The sequence below is a fragment of the Citrus sinensis genome, chromosome 2, assembly GCF_022201045.2.
Source record: "Citrus sinensis cultivar Valencia sweet orange chromosome 2, DVS_A1.0, whole genome shotgun sequence".
NCBI lineage: Eukaryota > Viridiplantae > Streptophyta > Magnoliopsida > Sapindales > Rutaceae > Citrus > Citrus sinensis.
In genome coordinates, this window is record NC_068557.1 from 25,607,339 (window position 1) to 25,620,054 (window position 12,716).

Below are 12,716 nucleotides of genomic sequence, written 5' to 3' on the forward strand. Positions count from 1 at the left end.
TGTTGAGCATGAATCTGAAAAGGGAAAAAAAAAAAAGTTGATAATGTAAAAATAAGCACCAAATATTAAATCCATAACATGGTTATGCTCACATACATTCCTTATCAGCCCCATAGCCAATCTTGAGCATCCCCTATGGCCTAATATATCTTCAGCGGTGCACTTTGACTTTCATGCAAAAATTTACCATCAACACAGAAAGCAAACTCAGAGATCATTGTAGACTCAGGGATGGCCAAAATATCTCTAGCACTATTACATAACTTAGGATACTTAATCCCACTTATCTTCCACCAAGTCAATATATTGAAGTCATGAGTCCTGGTTAGGAGTTTTTCCTTCAAATAGTTGTCTAGCTCTGACTTGGGATTCTCAATAGCAGTGAAGGTAGTAGTTGCGGTACTAGACACAAACAAATCAAATTTTAATGAAGGGTCTAGCTCATTTCCAGAATGAACCAACCCTGACAGGGGAAAAGAATTTGAGAAGTCATCGACATAATGAGTTTCTTCATGCGATCTATAGATTTCAATTGGCACTCTTTCATCAATTTGTAACAAAATCCATGAACTCTCTCAATCTCAATTGAAGAATCATCTCCATGAATTTCAGGAAATATATACTCCAAAAATTTTCATAATAAATCTTGGGTCCAAAACAGTTGATATGACCATTACTTCATAAGTATCATTGCAATACTTCTCAAACTATGTTTTCATATTTGCTGCTACCTTCTGGATCTCATCATACCTAGATGTGACCACTTAGACATTGGTAATCTGATACCACAAAGTGTGGGTAAAAAATTGCTGGTTTAGCATACTTAGTTCTGTAAAACATCTCAGTAGCTGCAACAAAAATTTTTAATTTGTCACACATTTCTTCTACCAACTTTTTATTAAATGAAATGCATAATTGATGAGCATTATCCTCATTTTTTTTTTCTTTCTTTTGTTGATGTCCAATAGTAAATGCTATTATGAATCTCGTCAGTACTTTATCCAAGCACTTCCAGCTAATCTTTCACGATCAAATTTGCAGTACATGTAAAGCAATGCATATGTTTTCCACCCAACAGAAGTGAAGTATGAAAAAGCTTATGTAGAAGAATTTGGATCTTCATACCATCAGTGGTGTAACTATCTACAGTCAAAGGAAACAACTTACTGTCAACATTCCAAGACCTAAAGCACCCCATCAATGCATCAGCACATGTATTCTAACATTCTGGGATTTCCAAAGACATAAACGTAGCATGTAGAATTAAGAAAAAATTTACAATGAAATTAGATCACGGCATTATCTAAAATGTAACAGAAGATAATGGAATAGCATGCTCAACTGTAACTACTAACTAGATCAATGAAAACTATAAACATTGTACCTCAGAATCCAGCTTTGCAAAATCCAAGAGTCCTCTATAAAATATGCTGTAATTGCCATAAATTTGTAATATTGGTTACCACAGATCCACACATCAGTTGTAATTGCAATTCTACTCTGAATTTTCTTTACAAAAGCAGCATAGACTTTCAAAATTTCATCTCTCATTGTCTGCACAGACATTGGCTGCCACAATGGGTTTAGAGTAGTCAAATAGCTTCCATAAAGTTCTGCATTAACAATAGAAATAGGCAATTGATGTAAGATTAGGGCCTCGGCCTTCAATTTCCTCAACACATTTGGATCAAAAACATGTTGGGCTGTCATATTCATTTGTATCATAATAAACAGCGAGGAGTTAGTAATGCAATAAAATCTTGAACTTTTGTCAAATTTTATACAATTACCTAGAGTCAAAGTAGACAACTTACAGTCAACATTCCAGTCCCGAAATTAAAGCACTCTGTCAATGCATCAGCATGTGTCGCCTCATATTCTGGGTATTCCTCCGAGTGCATAAACCTAGCATTTTTAAAGACAATGAATTCAGTCGAATAAAATCATAGCATAATAAAAAATGTAACTAAAGATTATACTTAGAATATATCAACTTCTTACATACTCACTAATTGGCTGAATATTAGAAACATTGTACCTCATTTTTCGGCTCTGCCGTAACCTCCATGAATTTGTCATATTGGTTTTTCTCAAATCCACAGATCAGTTGTAATCGCAATTCTACTTGGTACATTCTTCAATGATTTCACCATTTTCGGCCACTCAACATCATAGATTCTCAAAACTTAGTCTCTAAATTGTCTTCAAAAGCAGTGGCTGGAAAACTGGGTTGAGAGTATTCAAACACTCAACAAGAAGATACAATGAGACAACAGAAAGATTAAGGTCCCAAAAAATAATTCCCTTTCCCATAATCGTTATTGCATCATATACTGATCAATAATATGAGGGAGCAGCACTGGCATATCCGCCTCATCTCCATCTTTTTCTTCCTCATCGCAATTGCAGTTATATTTTCTCAAAATTTTCAATCTCATTAATTACTATCAGCATAAGTTGGATAGTCACCAACATCTGGCATTGGACGGTCGTTATATGAATGTGGAAGCTGACATTCCCCCCCACCCACCAATAAAAAAAAAAAAAAAGGGAATGGTTTAAGACATTACAAAGTTATAAGGAGTTTATATTATTATTGAAAATGTCCAATGAGCGGCCTGTAGTGTACTACTGTATATTATTATCTTGTAGCAAGCTCCGTTTAATAGTATGTTCCACAAACTATGAAGAGTATTTAAATTTAGGGTGGTGACCAATGTGAGTGTATCGCTAACTATGAAACTTTTGATGGGATAGCGTTGAGCGAGAAGATATCGAGAGAGGATCATATGATGAAACAACAAAATTAAATTAAAATTATTTTATAGCTAATGAAGGAATAATTTTTCAAGATCTTATTTTGAGAATAAGTTCTATACTCAAATACAATACCATATATTTTCATATGTATTATAAAAGTCTAAAATCCTCATTAATTAGGAAATAAAATCATTAAGAGATTACTAATGTTATCAATTATATTGAGATAACAAAATAAAAATGATAAAATTAATTATACAAAATATTTATTTTCATTATCAATTATTGTATATACCTAATAAAAAGTATTATATATATGTTTATAAATATATAAATAATTTTTATTCAACATTATGTCTTATTATGTCATTTACATTCTTACAACGAGTGGCAAATCGAGCTAATTCCATTTGGGGGAGGGGGGGGGGGCGAGCAAAGGGAGCCTTGGTTAAAAAAATTTATTGTAAATTTAGAGAACAAATAAATTATGTGGTTATTGAGATTTGAACCCAGGTCTTCAAAACCATAAAAATAGAACTCTTATCATTAATTTATAAACATTGTATTAAATTTAAATGTGGTCAAATTCTTTTCATAGTCTTTTCCAAAAGGGGCTTGGAATATATTTAAAAATAAAAATAATGGCTCATAAAAGAATAATAAAATTATCAAAACACATATGATTAACTTCACAATAATTATTTTAAAAACTGCAACATGAACCTAAAAGTATGTTATTTTATTTTAAATGAAAATGGAGAACGAGAATGTGATGAGTGATGGGAGGTGGAAATATCACCGGCATAAATTCTTAATATTTTAATGTTAAAAAGAAGTATGAAAAAATAAAAATTCCCAAGATGCTTCCTTTTCCTTGAAGGCCAAGTTACCAAGCAATGGGCCAACAGCTGACCCAAGCACAAAAATACAAGTTATAATATAAATAAATTCAATAATAATCAATAGATTCCCTCACGCAGATTCTGTTAATCACTCGGCAAGAAAAACGCACGCACCCTGATTCGTGATTCCTTCCTTATTAACAATCCTCTTCTACAACTACTTTACCAGGGTTTTAAAGCCCACGCATTCTTCAGGCACCTCCTCACTCTCCTCCCCCACGCCCTAAAACGATACCGTAGAGCCGCTGAAACAACAATGGTTGGGGTTTCTAAGGGCGACAAATCGGAAATCCTGGAGTTGTTCTTAAAAATCGGCCTCGACGATCGAACGGCCAAAAACACAATTGCTAATAACAAAGTTACCGCCAATCTGACTGCCGTCATTCATGAGGTATTTTTGCATGTTCTTTGGTCAAGTCACTTTTGAATTTTGATGGATATTTCTTATTCATAGTCATTTTCGTTTTTGTTAGTTTTTGATGCCCATGCAACTTTTCTTTTAATTTTCTTATTGTTAATTCCAGGCCGCTGTTACCGACGGATGTGAACGAAGGATTGGGAATTTGCTTTACACGGTATGTTATTTATTACGTGATTCACTTTAGCCAAGCGTTGTCTTTTCTTTTTCTTCGAATTAAAAGTTGCTGGAATATAAACATCAACTTAGTGTTTGTTTATCTAGTCTAGATGAGAGAAATTTTTGCGCTTTTGAATTTGCTTTAACCTCTGGATTTTGTCCCCACCCTGTCATGAGATAAAACTACTCATTGATTTATTTTATTTTATTATTTTTGTGTGTGCGCGTGCTTGAAAGGTTGCTACGAAGTACCCGACAAACGCACTTGTACATCGTCCAACTTTGCTGCTGTATATTGTCTCCTCAAAGGTTTGCTACGAAATCGCATCTTAGAGTAATTGGTTTCTTATATGTGTTAGTTTTCTTTATTCCATTGTGAATTAAAGTTTGAATAAAAATGAGGTGATTTTTCTTTGAGAAAAAGGTTTTGGATGTTATCGTTTGGCTTACAATTTCTTGTTTGCAGATTAAAACCCCAGCCCAGTTAGAAGCAGCATTCTCATTTTTTGCGAGTACTGGTTCAGAAAATTTTGAAGTGGATGAATTTGAAGAAGCCTGCGGTGTTGGTATGATGAAATGAGCCCTTATTCTGACACACTATGTTTAATGGACTAGGATTGCATCGTAATTTACTGTTTTGCGATTTCTGCATCTGCATTCTTTTATGGAATGATGTGCCTATAGTCTCTTAGAATTGTAACTCTGTTTTTTCTATTTAATCTAATTTTTCTATTTAATCTAATTTTACTGTCACTTTAAATGTTTGTTTCATTTACCTTATTTCCAACATTTCTTATAATCATTGATTACTTCATTGTAATTTTGAACTCAACAGGGGTTGAAGTTTCCTCGGAAGATATCGAACTGACTGTTAATGAAGTATTTGAAGAGAACAAGAACACGATTTTAGAGCTACGTTATCGAACTAATGGTCAGTGTTTGATTCTAAATTATTTTGGGAATAACTTCACTTTAATTATGGCATGCTTGATCATGATCTTGGTGCATGTTTTCTAGTATCATTTTTAGGTCTGATAATGTTGTTTGGTAGCGTAACAATTAATCTTTCTACAAGCAAGATGCAAATAGGGATGCATTTTTTTTATAGGGTCAATTTTAGACAAGTTATAGTTCTTCCAGTCACAAACACACCAGAGGAGGTTCGGGGGTAGGTGGAGGGCTGGAGTTGTGGGTGTTACTTTTTAAATAGTAAACCTCCTTCTCCGGCTTACATGTGTGTGGACAGGCATAGTCACATGCACACAAGCAGACTGTAGTTTATATTCGCACAAACAGACAGCCATGCGTCGCACATGTTTGTGCTCAGCAAGCAGGGTCCTTTGCTTATCTTGTTCTTTTTCTAGTTTTCAGTTGAATGTGTGCCATAGTGAATCACTCCAATAATACTTTTTTGTACTTAACAAGCTAATAACTTGTTTCATTTTCATCCATTCCTGTGACTGTATGCTTTTGTGATTTTATATTATTCTTTTCCCTCTGAACTCACTCATCTACTTTACTGACTTCTCTACCATTCTGATGAACATTTTTCCATCAAATTCAATTATTTTCTAGTGGGTGATTTGTTTGCACATGTCCGGAAGAGGCTTCCATGGGCTGATCCCAAGATTGTCAAGGTGAACTGTTTTTTGCTGTGAAAGTTAGTAGTTAGAATCAGAATGATTGATTTTCAAGTGAATATAGATATTTCCTTCTAATGTTTCTTTGATTTTTTTGTCTTCTTCCTTGACAGCAACTCATAGATGCTAGAATGTATGAATTACTTGGTGAAAGGACAGCAGCAGATATTGAGAAGCTTTCTAAAAAGAAGGAGAAGAAGGAGAAGAAGGAAAAGCCTGAAAAAGATGAGGTGTGGATTTGTACATTCTTTACGTATTTTGGATACAGACTGTTTCTTCTTGTAAATAGAGTTGTAACCTTTCTCCATTTTTCTACTCACTGTGTTCTTGTAGGATAAAAAATTTGCAAATGATGCTCCTGTGCAGCTGCCTGAAGAAGATCTTTTTCCAATTTCGAATTTCCCTCCACCAGAAGAGAACTACAAGGTGAATTTCGTTTTGTGCCTTCACATACATTGTTCATGTATTTTTGTGCACCATTTATTTATTTATTTATTTTTTATTGTTTACAATTAATATTATGAAGATGGTGACGATGATGATGATGCCAGAGTTTCTGTCTTGTCTTTTGTTGCCAGGGTAATGAAAAAAACTACATATGGAGATATTTCATAGTTACCATTGTTTATTGTTTGAAATTGATAATTGTTGAACTACCAGAAAAGGAATAAAAAGGAAAAAAACAGAAAAAGAAACCAATAGAAGCCGGAAAAGGAAAAAGAAACAAGAAGATTAAGAATGGTGAAAAAGCTAATTGCATGATATTACTTGGGCTATTACTTGCAAAATTGAAACTGAGTTCAGCATTTTGGGTTATGATTGATTTCATTTGCTCGAGCACTGGTTTATGATCCTGCAAATTTGCTGTATGTGTGCATAATATAAGTTTTTAGATATCTCCTTTGTGGTTTAGCAGGTACATACTGAGATACCCTTCAGTGATGGCTCTGTGTTGATATGCTGCAATACGAAAGAGGTGCTTGACAAGCACTTGGAAGTGACTGGGGGGAATGTCTTAACTCGCTTTCCACCTGAACCAAATGGTTATCTACATATTGGTCATGCAAAGGTAATTGCTTTTTTTTCATACTAGGTTTGAGATGACCGGTAAAAGAAATAATAGAGAATAAGATTTGTGATTGCTACTGGCTTGAAACATGGTTATTCCTCATATTTTACTGCTTTTCCAGGCAATGTTTGTTGACTTTGGTTTGGCAAAAGAGAGAGGTGGATATTGCTACCTAAGGTGAGATTTCCTCTTTGGTGTTTCTTTGACTATATGATGGAGCTTTATATAATTTTATATTCAATGTTATTTTTTTCAATCAATTGCTTTTTTCTTGATTTTCTAAATATACTTATTTGCATAATATTTCCCTATGCAGTAATTGTAATGTTTAGGTTGTTTCATCTTTTGCCATCCCACAGTTTCTAAGATTGGATTTTTCATCTTTTTTTTTTTGGTCAGCACAGAATTTATCAAGGTTAAAAAAAAAAGAAAAAGAAAGAAGTGGATCAGTTTTCCAGATAATAATTAAAACAATTATTTCCTCATTGTTATCAGTGGTTGAATAAGATGTCTGCACACAAACTTGCTCCTTCCATCTTTTTATGTTCTTGGTTTCTATTGATATTTATCAATATGTTCAAAATGTTGATTCGTCTTATAATTTGGTCTTGTTACATGATAATTGCTGGTTGTAGATGTTCTTGTCCATTTTTATGAATGCTCCGTATTTGTATGTGTGTGTAAGAGTGAAAAGGGATATAAACTTTTCTTATCTTGAGCTCTTACTCCTAAAATTTGGGTGTCTTGTTTGTACTAATTACTGCTACTAGTCTTGCTTCAACACAGACTTTTAGATTGACACTGGCAAGGCCCCACCTCAGACATTTTCAACTTCAGCTGTTAACATATTAGAATTATAAAACAAGTTGCGTTCAACTGGAAAAATCTCTTGGGGTGATATAAGATGTCTGCGGCGGAGAAGGGTTTGGTTCCATTCATGCAATATTTAAAGTAGACATAATAATAATTTTATGTGTGCTCCAGGACGTGGATCTCACTTCAGGAATTTTTTATGCCGAAAAGCTTCATCCTTCCTTTTATTAAAGTTATTGGTTTTTGGAAGGAAACATAATCAAATGGAGTATGTCTTGTTTTGGAAGTATGTAGACCATAAAGCATTTGTAATTGAAAAATGGAGTTGAAGTGCCAAAGCATGATAAACTTAGATACAATATTTTTTTTCTTATCTTGTATGTTTGCTTTAAATTTCCTTTTCTATTTATTTATTGTGTCGTCAGAAATTTCTTTGGTTGCTCTTGTATTTGACCATGGTTGGATCAATTTACTATCATCTTAGTGATTTCTAGTTGGTATATATCATTTTCTATTTCTTTGGCTCATTCTTTAGGAGGTCAGATAGAGTTGGTTTAAAGCTTTGGTATTGCATCTGCATGATCAAAACTTGTGTCCATAAATAGTTCATTGAAATCAGAAATTTGGACTGCTCTTCATCATTGAAAAGCGATGAGTTTTGTTTATTGATCTCTTGCTCTTCAGATATGATGATACAAACCCCGAAGCCGAGAAGAAAGAATATATTGACCATATTGAAGAAATAGTTCAGTGGATGGGTTGGGAGCCATTCAAGGTATCATTGTTAATGGCAACGGCATATTCATGCTGCATATGTGCTTAGATTTCATAACACCATATATCTGCTGAATTTATGCCAGATCACTTATACCAGTGACTATTTCCAAGAACTGTATGAATTAGCCGTGGAGCTGATAAGGAGAGGTCACGCCTATGTTGATCATCAGGTATATACAAATATATTCATAGCTTCTTTGCTTAATGACATTTTAAAGAGTAAATTCTTCCTCTTCCGTTCAATTCACTTCTAAAGCACTATCTTTTACCCTCCCACTTTTTGTAGAGTCAGTTAAATTTGGATATTATCAAATTGTGATGATGTGATTTCTGAATTCTTATACCGATAAGAAAATTGTCAAGGAAATGGTCATCTTTATTTGGCTTTTTATTCACATTGGTATTGTAACTGATTGGACATTGTATTACTTTTTCTAGACTCCCGAAGAGATCAAGGAGTACAGGGAAAAGAAAATGAACAGCCCATGGAGGGATAGACCAATTGCAGAATCATTGAAACTATTTGAAGACATGAGAAATGGCCGGATCGAGGAAGGTAAAGCAACACTTAGGATGAAACAGGACATGCAAAATGACAATTTTAACATGTATGACCTCATTGCTTATCGAATCAAGGTATGCACTATAATGTGATTATCTTTAGTTACCTTTAACATTCGCAGATCCTCATATTTTAGTGCCCTGACGTTCTCTTGTTGCAGTTTACTCCTCATCCACATGCAGGTGACAAGTGGTGTATCTATCCAAGTTATGATTATGCTCACTGCATTGTGGATTCTATTGAGAATATTACGCATTCGGTGTGTTATACTTTTCTTTGCTATTTTCTTTATTGTTGCATGTTTTTAAAACAATATTCTTGGTGTCAGTTTATCAGTATTTACATATTTTGAGGTCCATACCTATCTTTTTAGTGACATTTAAAATGTTCCAATCATCCCTTCGATTGTTGTGTACAAAATGAAAATATTCTACATGTTTTCCCTCCTATCCAGTCAGCACCTGAGCTCGGTTTATTATTACTATGCTAAACCCACTAGAGTAGAAATATAGGGTGTCAAATTCCAGAATGCTGTGAATACCTTGTCGGAGAAAAAAAAAATGAAAAAAGAGTGGTTCTACTTTTTGGTGACTTCTTTACCTTCTGTTAATTTTTTGAAGGCTTATTTTCATTTTTGTTCAATCTTTATGCTCAATGCAGCTCTGTACACTTGAATTTGAGACACGACGTGCTTCTTATTTTTGGTTATTACATGCATTGGGCCTTTATCAACCTTATGTGTGGGAGTACTCACGGTTGAATGTTTCAAACACTGTGATGTCCAAGCGCAAGGTGAGCAACCATGACATTTTTATGCAGAAGCTTCAGAATGTATTTGATTGTGTAATTTTACAAGAAATCTGACATTAATTGATTGTTTTATGCTGTTGCAGTTAAACTTTTTGGTAACAAACAAATATGTTGATGGTTGGGATGATCCTTGTCTTATGACACTAGCTGGTCTAAGACGTAGAGGTGTGACTTCAACTTCTATTAATGCTTTTGTTCAAGGGATTGGAATCTCACGAAGGTTGAATTTTACATACTCTGTTCGTATATTGAGATATCATAGGTTATAATATTTATTATGCTTTGATTTCCTAACTATTTGCCATGCCATGTGGTGCAGTGATAGTCTAATTCGTTTGGATCGCCTGGAGTATCATATAAGAGAGGAACTAAACAAAACAGCACCTCGCACAATGGTTGTGTTGAATCCTCTCAAGGTCTGCATCTTTTCTCTATTGTTTCCTTGGAAGCATCTAGTTCCAGTGTTCAAATGGTATTCTCTGTGCTTTCAGGTGGTTATTACTAACATGGAATCTGGCACAATTATGCATCTTGACGCCAAAAGATGGCCTGATGCTCAAGCAGATGATGCATCAGCTTTCTACAAGGTGATTTTTGAATAAAAAGCTAAATTACAATCTTCTATTTCAAGAGGGGAAAATGATTTTTAAAATTTATCTAAGTCTGCATGATTTGGCTGCTGCATTTAAGAATTTGAGCTCAAATTTTGTTTTGGTGACATGTGAAAAGAAGTTTCTGGTTCATGCTAACCAGACAGCAGTTTGGTTGAATTTTGTATTGATTAGAATATTTATCTATGGTTGTATTTCACTCTTCAGTTCTGTTAGAGATTTATGAATATCATTAACAAGACTTGCTTCAAGCTTGTTGTGAGCATCTTATCTTCATTTGAATTGGCTGCACATTTGATATTTCAATCATAACTGATCTTTCACTGCTACGACATTCTCTGCTCACTTTAGGTTCCCTTTTCAAACGTTGTGTACATTGAGCATTCTGATTTTCGAATGAAAGATTCAAAAGATTATTATGGCCTTGCTCCTGGTAAATCTGTCCTACTCAGGTATGTATTTTGTATTGTAAATTCAAGTTTTCAAATACATTTAAGCAGAATTTGGTTCTGTATGGTGAAACATTTTATACCTGCAGATATGCATTCCCTATAAAGTGCACGGAAGTGATTTTATCTGATGATAAAGAAACCATTCTTCACATCCGGGCTGAATATGATCCTTCCAAAAAGACAAAACCAAAGGTCTTCTTATCTTTTATTTCTTGTCACGCTGGAATTTGTTGTTTAAATGTGGCTGCGGGTAGTGTGTTGGAAAATCGTGCAAGTATTCTGCACATTTTTGGTTTATTCAATTTTAAAATTGAACTTTGTTGCACAGGGAGTTCTTCACTGGGTTGCTGAGCCTTCCCCTGGTGTCAATCCACTAAGGGTGGAAGTCAGATTGTTTGAAAAATTGTTCAACTCTGAGGTTGTCTATTGCGAATTTCCTGTACTTTCCTTATTGTGTTTTATTTCCTCTAGAAATTGCTATGAGCTTTAATGAGTTATCCGATTGTTGCTTCAGAATCCTGCAGAACTTGATGATTGGCTTTCTGATTTGAATCCGGATTCCAAAGTGGTGATTCCTGAAGCATATGCAGAACCATCACTTCACAGTGCTGCTGTCGGGGACAGATTCCAATTTGAAAGGCTAGGTAATCTCAGAAAACCACGTGTGTTGTTGATGATGTTATTGGGTACTGAATGAGTTGCAACCATGAGATGGATTGATATTGGAGGAACATGTGGCATAACTGCAGTTCCATAACAGTGTTTTTGCATTTTGTTATTGTATGCAAATCTAACATTTTGTACCCATTTCAATCTGCAATTCAGGGTACTTTGCAGTTGATAAGGATTCCACTCCGGAGAAACTTGTTTTCAACCGGACAGTCACACTAAAAGATAGCTTTCCCAAAGGTGGGAAGTAGGAAGTAGGACCCTTGCAAATGGAAAACAGATGGAGCATTAGATGGGCTATTACTATGAGCTGCTTCTTACTTGTTATGAAATTTTTATACCTGTGTAAAAATATCATTCACTAAATCTTGCAAGATATTTTAGGTTATAATTGAAGTTTTGCTTGATACTAGTTCTTTTTGAAAGCTAGCCCTTCTGTTGAAAGATAGAGTTGCTTGGATGATTTGACTATACCAACAAAAATCATTTCTGCTTTTTTTTTTTTTGTGGGGGTAGGAAAGAAGGAGGCGGGGGGGGGGTGGGGGCGGGACGGGGGGCTTGGGTGGTGTAGGGGCGCATTCCTAATGCAAGCCATGTGGCTAGGATTTTCATGGCTCATAATTCCTTCGGGGCGCGCGCGCCCCGCGGCCCGGGGGGGGGGGCGGGGGGGGGGGGTTTGTTTGATTGTTGTGGGGGGCGGGGCGCATTCTCAATGCAACACCAAATGCAAGCCATGTGTCCAGGATTTTAATGGCTTCATAATTCCTTTCAAGAGAAGGTGGCCTTTCATGTCAATTGGACTTACCACCATCGAAAATTGAAAATGACTTGTCACCATTATTCTCGATTGTCTCTTTCTTTATCTTTGTTTTGGGTCGTGGGAAAAAAGTGGACATGCAACTGACGTCTTGAATTTTGCTCCGTTTTTGTGCACAAAATTAGCAAGAGTGACCGTCTTGAGATTAAAAAGTCTTTCTCTGAAGACAAATCTTTGGGATTAGTGAAAATGTTTGAATGAACAGCGAAAAGCTTCATCGTTTAAATTGATCTTTTTTTTTTTTTTACTGATTAAGC

At 35.0% G+C, this 12,716-nt stretch overlaps 1 protein-coding gene across 2 annotated transcripts; it reads left to right on the forward strand.

Moving 5' to 3' along the window:
• Positions 1 to 3,723: 3,723 nt before the first annotated feature.
• On the forward strand, positions 3,724 to 12,054 carry LOC102622502 (glutamine--tRNA ligase). Of its 2 annotated transcripts, none has more exons than XM_015527299.3 (23): positions 3,724 to 4,053; positions 4,187 to 4,237; positions 4,477 to 4,548; positions 4,706 to 4,805; positions 5,075 to 5,170; positions 5,815 to 5,876; positions 5,993 to 6,109; positions 6,213 to 6,305; positions 6,793 to 6,948; positions 7,070 to 7,125; positions 8,446 to 8,536; positions 8,622 to 8,708; positions 8,977 to 9,174; positions 9,261 to 9,359; positions 9,761 to 9,892; positions 9,994 to 10,130; positions 10,230 to 10,326; positions 10,402 to 10,497; positions 10,873 to 10,973; positions 11,060 to 11,165; positions 11,302 to 11,391; positions 11,488 to 11,617; positions 11,799 to 12,054. In XM_015527299.3, the coding sequence occupies exons 1-23, from the start codon at positions 3,919 to 3,921 to the stop codon at positions 11,891 to 11,893; spliced, it is 2,397 nt and encodes a 798-aa protein (XP_015382785.1). In that variant the 5' UTR covers positions 3,724 to 3,918; the 3' UTR covers positions 11,894 to 12,054. The 2 variants fall into 2 exon arrangements, with proteins under 2 accessions (XP_015382785.1, XP_006468715.1); XM_006468652.4 differs by having other exon boundaries at positions 6,796 to 6,948.
• Positions 12,055 to 12,716: the final 662 nt, after the last annotated feature.